Source organism: Trachypithecus francoisi, unplaced genomic scaffold (assembly GCF_009764315.1).
Source record: "Trachypithecus francoisi isolate TF-2019V2 unplaced genomic scaffold, Tfra_2.0 Lachesis_group3, whole genome shotgun sequence".
NCBI lineage: Eukaryota > Metazoa > Chordata > Mammalia > Primates > Cercopithecidae > Trachypithecus > Trachypithecus francoisi.
Genome location: NW_022681468.1, coordinates 153,712,634 through 153,734,257, shown reverse-complemented (window position 1 = coordinate 153,734,257; position 21,624 = coordinate 153,712,634). Strand labels below are relative to the sequence as shown.

Sequence of the window (21,624 nt, the reverse complement as noted above, 5' to 3'; positions counted from 1 at the left end):
ACAAAGATGATTGCTGGTGATTGCTAATTTGTTTAATCCTTAGAGTTTGTAACCCCAGAGCAAAGTTGGTGATTCTCTTTTGCCACATAACAAATTTCAGAAAGGGCCAGGTGCAGTGGCTCACACCTGTAATCCCAGCACTTTGGGAGGCTGAGGTGGGCGGATTGCTTGAGCCCAGAAGTTTGAGACCAGCTGGGGCAACATAGCAAGACTACCCCCCACCCCTGCCCACTCTACAAAAAATAAAAATCAGCCAGGTGTCGTGGTTCACACCTGCTGTTCCAGCTACTGGGGAGGCTGAGATGGGAGGATTCCTCGAGCCTGGGAGATCAAGGCTGCAGTGAGCCATGATGGCACCTCTGCACTCCAGCCTAGGCAATAGAGACCCTGTCTCAAATACGTGTGTGTGTGTATGTTTGTGTTTGTGTGTATATATATGTGTGTGTGTGTATATGTGTATATATATATGGTGTGTGTGTGTATATATATATCTCAGAAAGGGGTCTGATCAGCTAGTCTGCATCCAGCCCTGTGGCAGTGATTTGGGGTCACATTACTACCCACTCATGAGAATCGCATTGTGAGAGTAGGGTAGCAATGCCAGACAGGATGACATACAGGACAGCAAAATCAAAAATCTCCCTCTCCCTGCAGATAATTAACTACAGGCTAGGGTTTTACTCACCATAACCAAAGGCACTGGGGATCAAACCCATCCCTGTGATTGCTGAATTGACTCCTTTGGTCCTGTGCGTGTGTGCACTCACTCACACTCACCCACGTGCACATCTGTCTTGTAGGAGATCCTTTTTATGTCTCAGAACTGCTAGTATGCCTCTCTCCGTTGAGATTGGTTCGGCGACACATGGAGCTGGCCCAGCAAGAGGGTCTAACATCAGTGACTACAGCTAAAAAGAACCAGGGCAGACAAAAGCTAACATTCAACCTTTCCTCTGAATCTTGGAATTGGAAAGGGCTTTAGTGACTGTCCACTCCACTTGTTTTGATTAAACAAATTGTCCTTCGGCCTTACATCACAGCTGCTACCCTCCCAACAACCTGTCCTGTATCTTTTTATTCTACCATGTTGATTTGTCCCTTCACCTACAACGAAAAGGATTTAGCATGATCTGGTATAAAATATAGAAGAGTTTTACTTTATTTGCTCGTATTCGTGTCCTCTGCCTCTCCACAGCTACCAGTTGCCTACCTAACCTCTCCACACTGTCCCAGCTTCTTGACCTCCCATTTGTTTCCTATCTTTAAGGCACTTCAATTTTCACTAGTATTATCCCCTAAAGACATAAGCAAAGGACAAGGTCAGAGCAGTCAGTTGTATTCCTTATTAGTGGCTTTGATAAGAGGCTTTGGGGGAAGAGGTTGAAACTAACAGCTATAATGAAGTTTTGGGTTCTCTAAAGATTTCATTTATCTGTGCTATTGGTCTCCCCATTAAATGCATGTCTATTCTGTGTACCTTTGCACATGGTTTGCATAACATGTAATATCTGTTACTGAAACCTTGCAAACTTCTTAAATTGTATAGAAAAGGCTGTGAAACTTACTCTTAGGGAACATAAAAATATAGAGAACAAAGATCATAACTCCAAATATTGAGTTATACAGAGTTTTGGGAAAAAAAGAACACAGTAAAACAAAATTAGTTACTAGAGTAGAAAAGACATAGTTTTAATATGTGTTGATATATGTCTTTTTTGCCCTCCCCCAATTTAGTGAAGATGCACTTGGTGTTAGGAATATTCTTCTTATCATACAGTGTATTTTAATCTAGGCTTTTAGAAAACTTTTTATAAATTCGTCGATAAAAGTCCTGTCAGAATGTGACTTTTCATTTTCAGATGTTGTGAACTGGAATTCTGCATGATTTGTATGGAAATGACTATACTTTTAAAATGTGAAACTTTTAATGAAACAAAACAAACTTAAAGCCCTCAAACCTTTTCTTGGTAGTCCTCATACCCCCCCCCGTGACTCTTAAGTATACATTAACTAGTTTCAGATGTGTGTTGTTCACTGACTCAAAATCAGCCCTTTATTTTAAGAAAAGAAATTGTGTAATTAGTACTTAATTGCTTTGGATATTTTGGGTATTTAGAGAAGAGGGTAATTCAAAGGCCAGAGAAATTAAACCTTCAGAATGTTCTTTATGCATGTGTAATTTCTTTTTAAAAAATGCCCTCTAAAGACAGGCCTGACAACTTCAAAATAAATGAAGACCTGGGTTGTTTTTGAAAATTAACATCATCTTTGGATGTGGTTTTATTGAGTTATTTAAGATAAATTGGAGAGAGGACCATTGAAGTGCTAGAAAACAAGATACTGTCTAGTTCATCTCCTTTTCAGGCAGGTGTTGTCTAAATAGCTCACAGATGGCAGTCTTCCTTTCTTACATTTCAGGATCTTCCAAGACAGAAATAAATTTTTCCCCACCTTAAAAATATTACATTTGATCAAATTTAAATATCTGCATAATTAGGAATGGTATGTGGTCTGCTGGGACCAACTGCAACTTGGTTGACATGGGCACTTACCCTGTATTTGCAGTGATTTGAGAGGTCTTGGTCTTGTTTGCTCATTTAACCTCTCTCTAGGCCAGTTGTATTGTGTGTAAATTGAAATGTTGGACTAGTAATCTCTACAATTTTACTAGTTCAGAAATGTTTCTGAGGCACCCATTATCTAAAAATCTGTGTTTTGTGAATCTGAAGGTTAACAGGTCTGCTTTTAAGTGATAATTTTGATAATGAACACTTGAACTATGACATTAATGAACTTAATGGTTATGAAATATATTGGGTTTTTAAATATATACCTTAAACCAGAAGACTCTTACTTTGTATCTACTATAGTCACTAAGACATATATGCAGGATTTGAAGATTGGTTTGATATTGATTCCCAACCATTTGGGGAAGTCATGCTAAAAGTACTGTTTCATATTATTGCCATTACCTTTTTTCATTCTAACTAATATTATTTTTACTTTGTTCTTAATCTTTATCACTTTTTTCTTGAAGAAAACATCTTATATTACTGTTGAAGAAACAGTTTATATTACTTAAACATCTAGTTTCCACTTAGAAAATTCAAAGAATCATAAGTAACTACTTGGCTCAAATATATGCCGTTTGATAAGAGCCTGTATGAAATGTGTGATTCTCAAGGAAAACATAAATTGTAAAACTGAGTATAAAGATATATATATATAGATATATAGATCTCTCTCTCTCTCTCAACAGATCAATAGCCAAAGAAAAAAGAGTTGCCCACCCAACAATGGCACCAGGCACAGATTGGGTTTTGTGGGGGAATTCTAGTAAAATAATAAGGAGTGGATAGGCCCAGTGTTATTTAAAATACTTGAGGCCAAGCATGGTGGGTCACGCCTGTAATCCCACCACTTTGGGAGGCCGAGGCAGGCAGATTATTTGAGGTCAGGAGTTTAAGACCAGCTTGGCCAACATGGAGGACCTCATCTCTACTAAAAATATAAAAATTAGCCAGGCATAGTAGCATGCACCTGTAATCCCAGCTACTGGGAAGGCTGGGGCAGAAGAATCACTTGAACCCAGGAGACGAAGGTTGCAGTGAGCCAAGATTGTGCCACTGTACTCCGGCATGGGCGACAGAGCAAGACTTCATCTCAAAAAAAAAAAAAAAAAACTTGACATCAAAGAAAAATTTTCCCATCACTATTAAGGAAAGAGATGCTGTCTTTTTTACACAATGGAGATGAACCTCAGATGAACATGTAGCACAGACAGTTGGGACCCAGGATGAAAGATAACAGTGAGAGTTATCCAATAAAACCTTGAACTTGGAGCCTAGTTGGTGCCTTTGTGCCTCATTGATATGTAGGGAATTAAGAAAGAAAATTATTGTCCATCCAGATAGGATTTGTAAAGACATGAATACTGGTAAACATGCACTTGTATTTTACTCATTCATCTTTTGGGGACATTAAGTGTCCTGGGGCCTAGAACAGGTGAACAAGGCCACCTGTTTCAAAATGCTGCTTCCTACCCTGGTACCATCATTTTGTCTGAACTTTGCCAAGTTGTTACCTTGTCCTTTCTTAGATTTAGGATGAAGGAAGCAAGCCAAAGGTTGAAACAGAGGAAGCTAGGGCAGTGAGAGTTTAGTAAATACATTAAAGGAAGAAGATGCCCAATACATAGTATTTTAGATGTTTGGGATAACCTCTTTACTATTAAAAAAAAAAAAAAAAATGGAAGTCTGATATCACCAATGGTGACACAGACTTCCAGATGCTATCCTTTGGCTACAGTGATTATTGAATCAGCTTCATATTGAGAGAGAAAGAGTGAGAGGGAGGGAGAGAGACAGGGGTGTGTGTATGTGAGAGAGAGAAAGAGACAGAGTGAGCCAGTTGTAGTTTGTTGAAGTTCACCACAAAAAGATGGGAAGGATCCCTAGCCACACTTGATGTTTTGTGTTTCGGTTTTGGGGTTTGGAATTGTTAATTTTCATATTCAGTCAGTCATGCAGTTTAAATTGTAGATATCATGTTAGTAATTTTGGTGCAGTGAACAGGAGCGCAGCATCTGTCTTTTAAAGGGATTTTTTGTGTGCATTTAGATTGCTTGGTGACCTTTGAAATTTTGTTTTGCACTATTATCAGAAACATAATCATTTTTCTTTCTGAAACAGATTTTAACATCTGCAAAGGTTGATGAAACTAGGAGAGTTTTAATGAAATCTTAATCTATCTTTTTTAATGTCACCATTGCTTTTAAAACTGTTCATCAGCTACCGGAAACATCAGCTCAAGGCACTGGAGTTGATTTTAATAAATGCCTTTTCTATTAAATATTCTCATTGTGGTCAGAGTATAGTTACAGAACAGAAACTTGTCCGATCTTGTTCATCTACAGCTCACTTTCCAAATTCTCTTGTTTTTAAAGTCATATTATTTCAATCTGTATTTCGTTATCTCAATAATTAACTTGAGATTTTTTATATTTCAAGGAGGGGAGATTGTTCTGAATACTGGCACCAATCCTTCAAAATCTAGACAGTTTAAGGATATTGACTTTTAACAAAATTTAACTTAAATGTCTACTTTAAATATGTGTCTTGTCATTAAAAGGTTATTTACATTTAAAATGCTGACCTTTCAAGATGTGCACAAGAGTGTTCTAAAACAGAGTTTCTGAACATTGGCCATGAAACCACTGTCTTGGGCTGACAAATGGATTGGAAATAAGCTACCCAACACTGGGAATGGGCCATTAATTTTAATCAAAGGTGATGCAGGAAGGCGAATGGGATGCATGACAATGTCAACAGCCCAGTAGGTGTTAAGAGACCACACAGCCTTCCTTGTTACTTGGTCGGGCCATTAGTTGAGGTTGGGTGAAGACAGAAAGCCATGTCTGGAATTGAATGACCAGGTCACTCCAAAATCTAATGGAGAACTCCCCATTTCAGAAATCACATTGTAATGCCATTAGAAGTCAAGGACAGCACTTAGAAAATATTGGTGGATTTTTTTTTTTAACAATCACCTTTCTGGTTTTTCCCAACTTTGGCAAGCTTCCTGTTTTCCTGCCTTCTTTCCTTCTGAATAGATCATTGATATTTACAGGGGAACAAGAAATCGAACTGACTTAGGAAAATGTTTGCTTTTCAGAATTACATATTGTTATAAAACTCAGGTAAATGCCAGAAACAATAGCATACCAAAGGAATTAAGCAGGATAACTAATTCTTTATGGCAATCTCATTGTCCTTGTCTCTTTCTTGTATGTGGGAATAGTTTCACTAATTGAAACTAAACTTTTGTAATTGCTTTATTGAAAGCATTTTTTCATAATTGTAGAGGCCACTGTGCTTGGCCCTTTACTATAAATTGTCAATACTAGCTGATAACATTTGTAATTTTCACAGCAGTGAAAGCCTTTATTTTAAATCAGTAAGTATATTACTTTATTTTGAGTACTTTCAATTACAAAAAAGGTAGTATATGACAGCTTGAATTCGTGATGTTTATAATAACAAAAAATGCAGAAAAAATAATGAAAGAAGCATATCTGAAGCATATTTACGCTTTAGGGTTGTTAAGAAAGTTCATTTATTCTGACACAGCACTGCATGCATAAGAAAGATCTGTATGACTACAGTAGTAGTTTTTATACATATTTAAGAAATAAAAACAAATATATTCCTATCTTGTTAATTGAATAGTGTTGTAAGTAAATAGCATTTGTTCTTCCTGTAGATGAAGATCAGCTCCGTGCAAAGGGTTATGACAAAACACCAGACTTTATTTTACAAGTACCAGTTGGTAAGTTCTTCAACTCTGTTATGCATTTGTTTTTAGAGAAAAGGGATGTATTTTTTAATGTCTTTACGTTAATAATTAGCTTTATAATATTAAAAATGGGTGAATAATTGGAAAATATTATTTTTAAATGGCAGAAAAGAATAGGTTCAGAAGAAATCTGTCTTAAAATCTTTTGCATATATTATAAACATGTTTTCTAAAGATATTTTGGTTGTCATTTTCAACTTATTTCTCTAAATTTCCAATTCCTTAAACATAGATCTGTTGAAAAGCCAGACTCATTTTGGTCTGCTTGGCATGTCACTTGTCGAGTTATACAGGCAGTCTGAGAACTAGGAAAGGGAGTTTTGAAGAATATAATGAAAATCAAAGGAATATGATTGTCACATAAATGTTCTTTGTAATGAACATATACAGTGTGTTGTTTTGTAATTATATTTATAGATGATGGTAAGAGCTAAGCCTGTGCTCATTAATGTGAAGCTTAGAGAGGCCTGTGCAGAGTTCAGAATGTTCAATCTTCCCTTCCCTTCTCCGTATATTAGTAATGCTTTGTCCCTTAGCTGTAGAAGGGCACATAATTCACTGGATTGAAAGCAAAGCCTCATTTGGTGATGAATGTAGCCACCACGCCTACCTGCATGACCAGTTCTGGAGCTACTGGAATAGGTAAGGTCTCATTATTTTTCTTTTAAGATAAACGATACTTAGCTGAAATCTCATTAGAAAAAAATATTTTGTTTAGCTGGTAAAAATGCTAGTAGCCTTTGTTTCTAGTAAATATAGAGTTTTGATTAATGTATTCATTTCAGATAATTTAAACTTCTCCGCTTTCATAATGTTGCTTCATTTTTTAAAACTAAAAATCTCTGCGTAAGGTCAAAATTAGTATATATTCCATTTTTCATTCATTTTACAATAATATTGGTGTCACTTAAAATGCAGATAATAAGATGTGGTATATATTACAATATTGACACTGAACTTTTATCCTTTTGATGTGAAATTTATGCTTACTGTCAGACCTTAAAATAATTTATCCTCAGCTCTCTGAGAAAAGTATCCAAATGATATGAAAGATGGAAATGATATACCTTCCAAGAATAGAGAGTAGTTTACCTACCAACTCATATTAACATTCCCGAAGACATGGAAATCTCAGCATTAAGAAAAGAGTGGGAGGGTCTTATTTTACTGATTATCTAGCTATGCCCGGGAAGTTACTTTTATCCCCATTTTACAGATAACCAAGCTGATACTCAGAGAAAATGATGTGCTGTAGTGCTAGTTATCATGGATCTGCTTTTATCTCCGACTCCCAAATCTGTGTGATTTCTAGCACAACCCTACTGTCATTTACAATGCAACCATCCAAACTTCGGCTTTTTCTAGTACTGCAGTCCCAAGTGTTCACACTACACATTTTTTTCCCCCTTAGAACAGGAATGCCGGCCAACAGTAAGAATACATTAATAAAATGACATTGACTCAGATCCCTAAGGAATGAGACAGTGCATCCGTGGGTAATAGCCTTGTCCTAGGGTAAAAACAGTGAGCAGCTACAGAATTTGGCATTATATTGTTACTCAGTTTTACAAAAGGCCAGTGGACCTCGCCTGTGGCAGCTGTGCTAACCTAAGCCCACTTTTTGCCATGGTAACAATGATCATGACAAAATGCTGAATGTAATGGCTTTCTTGATTTTCTTGTGTAATTGTGCGTGGCATCCGAGCTTTACTTTACAGGGATGGAGGAGGAAAGTGCAAAATGTTTTAGAAATCAATGCTGGTTCAGCGTTTCCTGTCTTTTATTCAGCCATTATTCAAATTAGCAGTAATGTGGCAAATTGAATTTTAGATTTTTAGCAATTTTATGATGAGTTTGAAATAGTAAAGAAAGCATCATTTTTGGTAGTGCAGGGAAAGCAATGACAAGAAAATCAAATTGCATAAGTTTAGGTTGCTAAAGTATTAAAAAAAGAAAACTGATAAGCTCAATCAGTAGGCAGGTAGACTGTTTCCCCAGCTTTGGTACTGGTCATATCTTTTCTAAGGAACAATTGCAAACTAAATCCCAAATACTAGAACTTACTTCAAAATTCCACATTATTATCTTTATTCTAAAGCAACTCAATTATTTATTGAGTACCTACTGTGTATTTAACATTCACCATTTAGAGGCTGATTAAATAATCTAGTCACCTGGATGATAGATTTATGGATTATTGACATGCCTGGAGGATATCTGAGTGATAGATAATTTAATACAATTTCCTTTGGATTTTATATTACTTTGTTGCATTCTACTTTTTCCCTTCTGGTCATGTTTTACTTAGACTACTATTGATTTACATTCACTGAGCACATTGTTTGAATATATACTGGCTAAGTGAGCATAATTCATTGTGGGCACGATGTGTGATATGGGAATGCTAGCCTTGGTTTTAAATGGTCCAGATCATTTATGGAGTAAATGTCACAAAAGTCACTGATGTTACCAAATGTCTGCAGAGAGGCCAAGAAATGCAAGTTCAAAAAGGAACATTTAGTGCCCAGGTTTAAAATGGAACTTTGGGGCATTTACTTGTATATAAAATTTGTAATATATGATAATGATATAAGCTTACCGGTGATGGAGTATTTTAACAGAAGGAGAACTTACCCCATTTGTGAATGTATGGGATCCTCCTCTTCTCTTATTTTGCCTCAACACAACTCATATACGTGAGCAATTGCTAAAGTTCTTCAGCATATAACTTTAGCAGGTTCTGAAGTTCTTTAGAATTGGAAGAAATTCTCTCCCACCTGTAGGTAGCCTTTCAAGGAGGCTATTGGTTAGAATTTGGGCTTTTTGCTTTATTCAAGTGATAAGCGGCTAGTTTATATAAAAACTAATATTACCTAATTGTCACACTATTTTCAGATTAAAGATTGGATTTTACAATAAGACTGTTCAATTACTGTTTATAGATTAATGCTTTTTTTTTTTTTTTTTTGAGACAGAGACTTACTCTGTCACCCAGGCTGGAGTAAAGTGGCGCAATCTCAGCTCACTGAAATCTTCGCCTCCCAGGTTCAAGCGATTCTCCTGCCTCAGCTTCCCAAGTAGCTGGGATTACAGGTGCCCGCCACCACGCCCAGCTAATTTTTTTTTTAGTAGAGATGGGGTTTCACCATGTTGGCCAGGCTGGTCTTGAACTCCTGACCTCATGATCCGCCTGCCTTGGCCTCCCAAAGTGCTGGGATCACAGGCGTGAGCCATCGCACCTGGCCTAGACTAATGCTTTTGTGTAAATCCATTTCCCATGCAAATAACTACAGAGCCACAAATTTTTAGATTAACATTTCTATGAGTTTTCTTTTGTAGTAAATTGATATTCTTACTCAGCTTAACTAACGTTGAAAACATTTAAATTTTACAATGTAGTCATCTTCCCCAAAGTCAGAGCTATTGAGTAAAGAACATAAGCAGCCATTCCTACAAGCACATCCCCATCCCAAGTCCCAGGTATGAACCTTGGTTAAACAACTACTCAAAACTCTCTACTTCCACAGAGTTAAAGTAGACAAAGAATGCCTCTGAGAAGCATTTGGACCATAAATATAGGTCCAAATTGTATAAGGCTACCAGAAAATACATTTACTTATGAAATCAACACACAAAAAGAGTCTTCTTATCCTATTTCTCTAATCAAAAGGGGAGTTCTTTGACAATTTGGCCTCTATTACTAAGTATACTTTTATACTGAGATGATGACTTGTAAAGAGAGAAACCAATACTACCAGTGTAAGATCAGGTTACATATATGTTCTCTAACGTGTGGCCTTTCAAGGAGGCAGGGACAGACACCTTGTCCTCACTTTTGGTGGGTCTGTTTGAATGAAAATATTGAGTGACCTTAATGACAGAGAAAGAGCCATATGCTATAAAGCACACGAACAATTACCAACAGCCACTGATCGAGAACATGGAAATTGCAACCGCAAGTTTCAACCCCTCCATCTGCCATGCCAGTCACATTCTGGCACGCTCTCATTAGAGACATCTCTTTACAGCCAAAGTGCACCTTGTTGATATACCTCTCTGCTTCTGTCAAAGAAAATCTAAGCTTCTTGGCTGGACAAATGGGGCAACATTTGGTTTTTCAATTTAGTGATCCTTGAAGTAATGGGAGGAACATTGGGTTTGAATCCAGAGTCTGCCACTTTCTGGTCCCATGACTGGGAACAATTTACTGTATTTTCTCCTCAATAAAATGGACTGAATAAAACTTTTTTTGCCCTCTTACTCTGAAGATCAGTTATTTAATATGTACAAAGCACTTTCACAGTGCCTGGTAGTCAAAAAGATATTAGTTCCCTCTGTCTCTTTTTCTGTATGCCACTGATGAAGTTTAGAAGTCTTCCGATTAGACATTTTTAATTGCCTTCTTTGCCACATAAACTAGTCAGCTAATTTCAGCACTCAGCTTGGCTGACATCTCTTTGAGAAACCTTCCTGCATTCCAGGATTGGGTTTGGTGCGCCTCTTGTGTTTTGCTAATAATTTCATAACATCTATCAAACATTGTCATTGCTTGTTTATTTGTCAACCTCCTCCAATTAATATTGAGTTCCATCTTATCTACTGGTTTTATCCATCTTTGGTTGCCCAGAATCTGGCACATAGTAGGTGATAGTAGATATTTATTTACTGATGTCTGATGACAATAATGGCTTGAATCAGCCTTTGAGGAATTTGTCAGGCATTGTGACATTAAGCCATAATACAATCAAATTTTATTCTTTGGGAATTCAACTCGAAGCATAGTGAGGAAAATGCCTAATTTTTCTGAAAAACTTTTACAGACTTTTCAAATGTATAGGCTTTTGCAGTCCTGTTTCATGAAATAGAGCATAAATGTATTTAACATAAGGAATTTTAAAAATAGAAAATAACTGAGAACTAAATAACAAATTCACTTTATAAAGGTTTTTAGATAAATATTTATAATCTTATGTTGGTCGGTTGCTTTCCCAAAACTTCAGAGAGTTCTCTCATTTGAAATTTGACATAGAATACCTTGAGAATTCTAAGCAGAGGATAATCTCTAGTTTCTTTAAGGGATGCATGAAACTGGGCCTGGAGCAAGAGTACAAATGGAGCCTTATATGCTATGTGTCTAAATATGTAAAGTTACATATTAACAGACCTTAAATAAAATATATTCTATTCTGCGTGAAGAGCTGAAAGTTCAGATTTGCATAAGAATTCCTAGATTTCCTTGGATTTGCAGGCTACGTGTGTCAGTGCAGGCAGCGGTGGTCCCACTGCACAGCCTGCCTTCCTTTTCTTCCCACCCTCAGCTCCATCCAACACCTGGAAAGCTGTCAAGCACACACCAGGTCTGCATATCCAAGCTCCTGTACATTCCCATAAGCCACGGCTCTCAGGCCAGAGTTGCACACTCTGGTAGTCTGCCCTCTTATCAGGTGAATGAGCCTGAGAGAAAGGGCCATCCAGGCCCTGGGAGTGGTCTTGGGGCTATAAGATCAGGAAGTTCTGAGGTCACTGATACCTGGAAGGTGGCCTAGAAAGTGGTTGAGGGAACAGGCATCAGGTGGGGATGTTCCCTTGGCCCCATAAACTCCTTACTCCATGGATTCAGATATAACTAGACAGTAGCTAGCGCAGAGTTACCTAAAGCTTGGGTTCAGGACATGGACCTCTCTTGATTGACTGTAAAGGACAGTATTAAAGGAAGCAAGTGCATAGATCTTTCAAAGCCATTTCTTGTTCTGGTGTTAGGATAGGAGGGGAGATGAGCACCAGAGGAAATATGGTCTTGATCACATTTATGTACCACAGAAACGATTAAGAGCTGAGTTCTATCTGTCAGACTTTTGAAGCTTTGGCTCCAGAGAGTCTACTCTCCTGAAGGGAATGCTAAGCTAATACCTTCTGCCACAGAATTGATTTGACTTTAGTTCATACCTCTAAGTATTTTTTAAAGATCAGTTATTTACTCAATGGTCTGGGAATTGCTTTCTCTGGTTTGTGATAGCCTGAGAGGAGAGGCATTTAGAATGGGAATGCCAACCAGTTAGAGTTAAGGAAGGTATTTTTCAGAGCATGGCCAAAGTTTTTCCTGTATTAAGATACTTTGAGGAACCCTGCAATTAGCCAAATCACAGATTTCCAGTTATTTCGGTCTTGTTAAAAACAAGGCTGATCACATCTGTCTTAAGTTGGAGTATGTGCCTTAGCAATAGAAGCTCTTGCAAACCTTCAATTACAGCAGCCTCAGAAGCAGCACTGCTGCCGTATACTATCAAGTAGCAACAACAAGCGACAGATTGACTAATAATTAGCAAATGCTCCGGAGAGGGCTTCGATAAAGGTGAAATATAATAATTTGCTTTTTCCATCTCTTAAAATTGAGTTGGTTTTGAGATATTGATGTCCCGTTGTTTCACACAGATACTTGACACTGTTGTTAGCTGGAGTAATCTCAAAATATTTTATCAGAGTGAGGGAAGTGTTTTCTGTATATAGAGTACTTTGATAAAAATGACTTCTCATAATGGTTATAATGGTTAAGTATCATTTTTTCAGCATGCAGAATGTGAATAACAAGACTTTTCTCAGTGAGAAATTCATATTTTCTGCCATCGTTCATTGATTTTAACAAAACTGAGCAAAGAATAGAAATGTTATCTTAGGCCTTTAGAGTGATATTTGTAATAAGGATGTAATTGTTGAGAAACTAGAATGACTTACATCAAAGCAAACAGATCTATAAAGGAATGTCAAGGAATTATAGTTTCTCCGGCTAGAAAGACATCTAAATGATTACTCTTTTCAAGCATATGTAAGATTTTTACAAGAGTGGTATATTGACCAGTTTCACAAATCCAGGCGACCAGAGAATTCTTATGAGGATGACTTCCCATTGACACCCACTATGACAAAGTTAATCTGAGTCATGTCTAGCTCAGAAGTGTTACCCCAAGCCAAACCAACAAGCAAAGGATTCAGTGGCCCTTCTAGGAATGGAAACACAGCATTATGATCATCCCGAGAGGGTAAGGGACAAATAAAGAGTTTACCAATAGGGAGTGAAGTTGGGAGCACAGTTAGTGTCAAGGACCCAAGAACACGGAGTCCATTTCTGAGGCTAAGTCTAGAATAATGGAGATCAGGTCAAAATTGATACTAAAAAGGCTTAGAGTCTAGCATAATAATTCTCAAACTTTACTGTGTGTTAAAATCACATGGGGGTTGTTTTTAAAATATTGATATTGGCTTTCCCCTTAGAGAGCTAGTTTAATTGGTGTGCAATGCAGCCTGTACTCTGGGAATTTTTTTTGTTCTTGTTGAAAACTATGAGATTAATCTGTATCTAACATTGAAGTCAGACTCTTCTTTACCTAGCCCCAACTTGCTAGCTAGCCTTAGCATTCCTAGCTTATCTGCTTCCAAACAGTCTTGATGAAATAGTTGCTTTATGAAGAAATACAGGTCCAGGTCAGCAAACATTTACAGGCACTGTGTTAGTCAGTAGAGAGTCAGCCCCTGCCTTTGAGGGGTTAACAGTGAGAAATGAGCAGTAAACTGCAGAGGCAGCACCTGAACCCAGGTCTGTCTGTGAACCCCACACCTATGCTCTTTCTACTCCACCGGGCAGCTTCATATCTTTCATAGGGATAAATATGTTGGAAGAGGTTACTTACTCTGTCAGTTAATGGGCTTGCTAAGCTAAAACTAAAACCCTCTCCAGCATACAAGTTTTAGATATTCACCTTCATGTGGCTGGAGAAAATGGACCATTTGTTCTCTGTTCTTCAAGAGCCTCTATTCTGTATTTTAAGAAACAACTTCATTGAGGTATAACTGACACAGAATAAACTCATATTTAGAGTACAATTTAATGTTTTGTATAAACCTATAAAATTATCACCATGATAGAGAGAGTGAGCATACTTACCACCCCTAGGTTTCCAGATGCCCCTTTATAATCCACCTTCCTAATCCCTTCAGTTCTCCCTGTACCCTTGTACCCACTGATCTGCTTTCTGTGACTGTTGATGAGTTTGCTTCTGCTACTATTTTATGTAAATAGAACTATGCAGCATGTACTCTTTTTTGTCTAGCCTTTTTCACTCAGCATAATTATTTCAGGATAATGTACATTGAATATATCAGTAGTTCGTCTTTTTATTGCTGAGAGGCATTAAGTTGCATGACTGTTCCACTGCTTATTTATCCATTCACCTGTTGATGGACATTGGGCTTATTTTTAGTTCTGACTATTACTAATAAAGCTGATTTGAACAGTTTTGTAAAATATTAACATGATTTCATTACTCTTGGGTAAAGATGTAATGTAATTTCATACCTGGGAATGAAACGACTGGGACATATGGTGGGAATATTTTTACCTTTTGACAAAATAAGTAAACTCTTTTCTGAAGTGGTTTTACCATTTTATATTCCCGCCAGCAGCTTACGATAGTTCCAGCTGCTTCCCATCTTCCTCATCACTTGGTATGGTCAGCCTTTTTACCCAAGGCTTTCTAATAGTTGTGTAAAAATGTGTTAATGTGATTTTTTAATTTGCATTTTTCTAATGATAAATTATATTGAGAATCTTTTCATATGTTTATTCACTACCTGTTTTCCCTGGAAAAGTTTCTCTTGAAATCTTCGCTTCATTAGTTAATTGAGTTGTTTTCTTATTATTGACTTTCGGTAGGGCATTTTTATTTTATGTTTTAGTATTCTGGATATAAGTTTCTTGCATGCAGAAATGGTTCTAGAACCCTTTTTTGAGAAGACTCTCTTTTCTCCACCTAAATTACCTTTGTACATTTGTCAAAAATCAGTTGTTCATATATGTATGGGCCTGTTTCTGTATTCTCTATTTGTTCCATCATCAGTTTGTCTAGACCAATTCAACACTGTTTTAATTACTGTAACATTATAATTTTGGGCCGGGCGCGGTGGCTCAAGCCTGTAATCCCAGCACTTTGGGAGGCCGAGACGGGCGGATCACGAGGTCAGGAGTTCGAGACCATCCTGGCTAACACGGTGAAACCCCGTCTCTACTAAAAAATACAAAAAGCTAGCCGGGCGAGGTGGTGGGCACCTGTAGTCCCAGCTACTCGGGAGGCTGAGGCAGGAGAATGGCGTAAACCCAGGAGGCGGAGCTTGCAGTGAGCTGAGATCCGGCCACTGCACTCCAGCCTGGGCGACAGAGCGAGACTCCGTCTCAAAAAAAAAAAAAAAAAAAAAAAAAAAAAAAATTATAATTTTGAAAACAGATAGTAGGTCCTCCAATTTTGTGATTCTTTTCAAAGTTATTTTTTGCTATTCAAGATCTTTTTTACCATATGAATTTTAGAGTCAGTTTATTAATTCCTATAAAAGCCTGCTGGGATTTAGATTGGGATTACATTGAATTTACAGATCAATTTGGGAAGAATTAACATCTTAATAATATTGAGTCTTCTGACCCATGAACCTGGCATCTCTCCATTTATTTAGGTCTTTTAACATTTTTCTCAGAAATTGTTCTGTAGTTTTCAGTGCACAAATCTCACATTTTTTGGAGATGATATCTAAGTATTGATTGAATAATGGCTATGTAAATATTTAATAGTTCTTAATAATATTAGTAATGATAGTTTTATTTGTTTCTATTTGTTCCTTGCTACTATAGAGGAATACAATTGATTTTGTATTTTGATTTTCTGTACGGCAACCTTATAAAACCCATTTATTAATAGTTTACCTAATTGGTGGATGTGATAGAATTTTCTACATAGGCAACTATGTTGTTTGTAAAGACCGTTTTACTTCATTTTCAATTTGTATGCCTTTTTTTCTTTTGCTTTTGCTTCACACAAAAGTGAATGGTAAGAATGGACATTGTTGCCTCGCTGCTGATTTTAGAAGAAAGATTTTAGATCTTTCACTATTAAGAATGATGGTAGGGGTGAGCACAAGTGACTTATGCCTGTAATCCCAGCACTTTGGGAGACCAATGCGGGCCAGGGCTCAAGACCAGCCTGGGCAACATAGTGAGACCCTGTTTCTATTTAAAAAAAAAAAAAAAAAATTAACCAGGCATGGTGGCACACACTTGTAGTCCTAGCTACTCAGAAGTCTGAGATGGGAGGATCACTTCAGTCCAGGAATTCAAGGCTGCAGGGAGCCATGATCATGCCACTGCACACTAGCCTGGGCAGTACAGTGAGACTCTGTCTCTAAAATAAATATAAAAGAATGATGTTAGCTATAGGTTTTTGTAGATGTCCTTTATCAGGCTGAAGAAACTCCCTTCTAGTCCTAGTTTGTTGCAAGTTTTTATCAAAAATTGGTGTTGGATTTTTGTCAAATGCTGTTTCTGCATCTATTACGATGATCACATAGATTTCTTAAGTTAGTCAATATAGTGAATTATAGTGATCGATTTTTTAATGTTGTACCAACCTTGCTTTCCTGAGATAAACTCCATTTGATTATGAAGCAATACACTTTTCATATTTTGCTGAATTTGATTTGTTAAAAATCTGTTAGGAATTTTTACATCTATGTGTATGAGTGATACAAGTTCATGTTTTATTTTTTCCTTGTAAAGTATTTATCTGGTATTGGTATTAGAGTAATGCTGGCCTCTTAGTAAGAGTTGGGAGGCATTCCCTCCTCTTTAATTTTTTTGAAAAGTTGGCACAGAATTGCTATTATTTCTTCCTTAAATTTTTGGTGGGATTCCACAGTTAAAGCCTCTGGGCCTGTGGTATTTTTTTGGTGGAAGGTTTTTCACTAGAAAATCAATTTCTTAGTAGTTATAAGACATTCAGGTTATGTCTTTTTTTTCTTGAATGAGCTTTGGCACTTTGAGTCTTTCAAAGTGTTTGTCCGTTTAATCTAAGTTGCAGCATATTTTGGCATAAGCTTGTTGAAAATATTCCCTTATTGTCTTTTAGTATCTGTAGAGATGACACCTTTCTAATTCCTGATATTTATAATTGTGTCTTCTTTTCTACATCAGTCTGCCTAGAGGTTTATCAATTTTACTGTTCTTCTAAACGAATCAATTTTTTTTTTTAAATACTGATTTTCTTTTTTCTCTTTCATTGGTGTTTAATCTTATATTATTTTCTTTTTGTGTGTGTTAGTTTCTGTTTAGTTTGCTCTTCTTTTTCTAGTTTCCTAAGGTGGAAAACTGAAGTTGTTGATTTTAATTCATTCTTTCTTTTTTCCAATATAAATATTTTAGTGCAAGTAATTTACTTCTGAGCACTGTTGTGACTGCATCTCACAAATATTTATATATTGCATTTTCATTTTTATTTGGTTCCACCTACGTTCTACTTTTGATTTCTTCTTTGACCCACACTTATTTTGAAGTATGCTGTTTTGTTTTGAAATATTTGAGAAATTTTCAGATATCTTTCTGTTTGGTTTCTAATTTAATTCCACTGAGATCAGAGAACAAATCTGAACTCTTTTAAATGTATTGAGATTTATGTTATAGCTCAGACTGTGGTTATCTCTGTAAATTTTGTATGTATACTTGAAACTTTATTCCACTTTTGTTTGGTGGGATGTCTTATAAATGTCAATTAGGTCGAACTGGTTGGTAGTGTCATTCAAGTTTTCTATATCTTTACATATATGCACTTATCAGTACTCTTTTGAATACTTGAGGGCTACCTACTTAGGTCTCTGGAATTCTCTCTCTCTCTCTGGGCAGCTTTCTCCTGCTGATATTCTGCCCTTCAAACTCTAGTTGCCTTGGCTTTCCCATTCTTCTAGGTACAATTCCTCAACTCAGGGATACTGCTGGGCTTCGTCTGGGCTCACCATTTGGATGTCACAGCTTGGAAACTCTATGAAGCTGGGCCAATCAAACGGCTCGCTCTTTGTAATCCCATCACTCTGGGATTACAGTTCTTCATTGCTTGATGTCTAGTGTTTAAAAACTGTTATGTCATCTATTTTGTTTTTTAACTTTGAACAGAGAGCTAATCCAGTCTTTGTTACCCTAACTTGGTTCCAAGCAGGAGACTTTCAATTATGATTTTAACACATAGTTTAACAGATTTGTGTAAACCAGTTTGTCTTGTTTAAAATTAACCTTGTAATCTTAACTTTTGTATCTTTATTAAGTCCACTTAACTTGTAGACTTCATTGTCATTATGAAAGAGAGTACTGTGCAGTCCTTCAGGTTACTTTCTTTTGAGATCTCTCTCTCTCTCTCTCTGTCTCTCTCTCTGTCTCCCTCTCTCTCTCTCAGACATCCATATATTCTACCTCTCTTTCCCTCAGGCTTCTGAGAGTTGGAGTGGGATTTTTCATTTGTGACTTTATGCCCAGCAAAAGGGAAGTCTTTAATACGTTCAAGGCCGAGGATTATAATAAGCATATGGTTGTTAGAAAGCAGCTTTCTTTGGTTATCTACTGGTAGCACTCAGGGCTTCTTAGGCCTCTTGGATTAAAATAAAGCAGGCCATATTTTGGTGAGACAGGGCCCTGTTCCCAGCAGCTATGCCTTTTCATTTCTTCTGCCTTTAAGGAACACATGTTCCCATTTCCAAGCATCTTCTGCTGTTTGATATCATTCAAGTATCTCCTGGAATGGATGATATATAAGTGATGAGGCTGCATTGCCCTGGTTTGCCTATGCTCATTCTCTTCTCACATATGTGGAATATGGAAAATGAGTCATGAATGCAATTTGCGTGTCTCATACTCTTCTCATAAAACAGAAATCTTCATGGATACACAGTGACAATGGTAAACGTTCTTTCATCCTAATTTCTAATTGATTCTGGAAGTCAAATTCTTATAAATTCTTATAAAAATTAAATTTCTCCCATGAATTCCCTTTATTCAGCAACACAAGTCAATTACATTCACTTGTGTGTTTTTTTTTACTCTCCTTCTTACATTAAGATCTGTGTGAATACCATTCTCTTAGTTTTCTTCCTTTTCTATCTGAATCCCTGAGATTGAGATATTTCTTGTGTTTTGGTCACCTTTTCTCACACAGGATTGTACTATCAAATTGTCTTGTTAACCCTTTCCTGCTTCTCTTTATATATTCCCTTTTGCTATTTCCTTCCCATTTGTTGCTGGCAGCTTGCTAACCATTACCACCACCTCCCATTTTAAATTTAGTCTTGTAGCATTCCTGGTATTTCATTCCAAGTGATCATAAGTTAAAAACTAAAGCCAATTTTTTTTTATTTAGTAAAAATGATTTTTTTTAGAATTCATAGAGCTCATCAACTCATATAAATAGGAGGCTATCTTAGTCATCTTTGATGACCAGCTGTGATATTTTAAGAGTACTCCATATTGATTAAGAAGGTATTAAAAATGAAGTCATCGGTTGTGTGCTAATGGTAGGTATATAAAGCCATATTGAACTCAACACTAGATTAAAATATTTGATGAGCCCCCATTACGTTTAATTGGTTTAATGTGAAGTGAGTATTTTTTTACCACTTCGTATTTCTTTTATTTTTTTATATTAGAGAAAAGGCTTCACTTTGTCACCCAGGCTAGAATGAAGTGGTGCAGTCATAGCTCACTGCAACCTTGAACTCCTGGTCTCAGGCGATCCTCCCACCTCTGTCTCCCAAAGTGCTGGGACTACAGGCGTGAGCCACCATGCCTGGCCTGCCATATTCCTAATGCAACAAGTTCTAGCAAACTGGCCCATCAGTAGTGGCATAGATATACAGTTAAATTCAGCTGATGTTTAATAAGTTACTTCTATGTAGAAATAGCATATTATGTATTTCAGAGCATACAAAGGTGAGCAAAACTTAATCTTGCCTTCAGTGAATTTAATTCAAACTAATAGGGAAACAAACATGTACATAGATCATAATAATAGCTAACACCAAGCACCAGTTATGTTCAAGGAGCTGGTTTAAGCACTTACATGTATTTTCCACTCTAATCCACATAACAATCCTATGAGGTAAATGCTAGTATTTTATCTCCATTTCATATGAGAAAGTTGAGCTATGAAGAGGTTAAGTGCCCAAATCAAGGTCACAGAGCTAGAAAGCCAGTGGAGTTTTCTGAATAGAAGAGTGACATGATTAGGACCTAACTTTAGGATGGATATTCTGGTAGCAGTGCTTAGATTGAGTAGAAACAGGAATTTGGAAATAGGGACACTATTGCTATTAGTCATCCATATTGAAATAATCCATTAATTCCCAAATTATAGTGGTAGCAGTGGAAATGGAAGGGGACCATACAGACTTACAGAGATTATAGAGACAGGATTCACAGAATTTGTCAAGTAATGCCAGCATTCAATACATCAGTAAAAGTGTTGTTGTATTAAGTGGTTTAGAACAGAGATAACTTTGAGGTTTTAATATTGGTGGTGGCAAAATCATGATGCTATTAAAGAATTTGGAATAGAAAATAATGTAGGTTAGCAATAACTTCAGTTGGGATGTTTAGAGATGTCCAAAGGCAACTGGGCTGTGGGATAGGAATCTGAGTGATGGGTCAGAGACAGTCTGATTTAGGGATCATCCATGGTAGAAAGAGATTAAGTGGTTTTTCTCAGAGGGAGAGAACAGAGAAATGCCTCTTATAAACAGGGAAAGAAGACACTTGTGACATGACATCATAATAAAGTTTAGAGAACTGATTAACAATAATTATGACCCTTATAGCGAATTAAATTATTTCTAAATTTACCAACTCCCACCCTTCATCTCTTGCATTTGAACATTTATAAAGTAATTTCAGTCTGGCTGCCCCGAATCTGATTACTCAGGGTATTGATAGTTAACCTCACATCAGTTTCCCACCATGAGTTATGTGGGTTTAGAAAGTTGTACCAAAATGTACGAACCTAGGGCTTTTAACAATCACACTTGAAAGAAACCTTGGGAGTTGCATTTGTCAAGCAGCTAGGAAAACCATTCATGCATACCCCACACCCAGAGCTCCATCGGCAGCCCAAACATAAAGAACTGAAAGGTCATTCTTCTTCCTGCAATGTGATGGCTTGTTGACATATTTTGACACAACAGTACAATGCTGAAAGGGTCTGACCTTCCTGCAACACTGAGGGACTCAGGTTTGCTCAGGATACCTGACACTCATTGCATTTCTCTCCTTGCCTTCCTTCTCCTTCACAGATGAACACACTCTTCAAACACAGAGTGCTGCCTTTGATACAGAAATATTAAATAATTTAAATAGATATAAATGATTGCTTTATACACTTCTCTTGCCTTTTTTTTTTTTTCTTTTTTTTTTTCCAGTTACCA

General features: G+C 36.8%; 1 protein-coding gene across 5 annotated transcripts in view; it reads left to right on the top strand.

Moving 5' to 3' along the window:
• The window catches only part of CUNH15orf41 (chromosome unknown C15orf41 homolog), a 234,754-nt gene that overhangs the window by 125,966 nt on the left and 87,164 nt on the right, over nt 1-21,624 (top strand). For 3 of the 5 annotated variants that reach the window (XM_033190647.1, XM_033190646.1, XM_033190644.1), the window contains 2 exons: nt 6,262-6,327; nt 6,891-6,996. In XM_033190647.1, the coding sequence (XP_033046538.1) occupies nt 6,262-6,327; nt 6,891-6,996 (172 nt within the window). Of the gene's footprint in view, nt 1-6,261; nt 6,328-6,872; nt 6,997-21,624 lie in introns of all 5 variants that reach the window. The other 2 variants (XM_033190645.1, XM_033190643.1) reach the window with 1 other exon arrangement.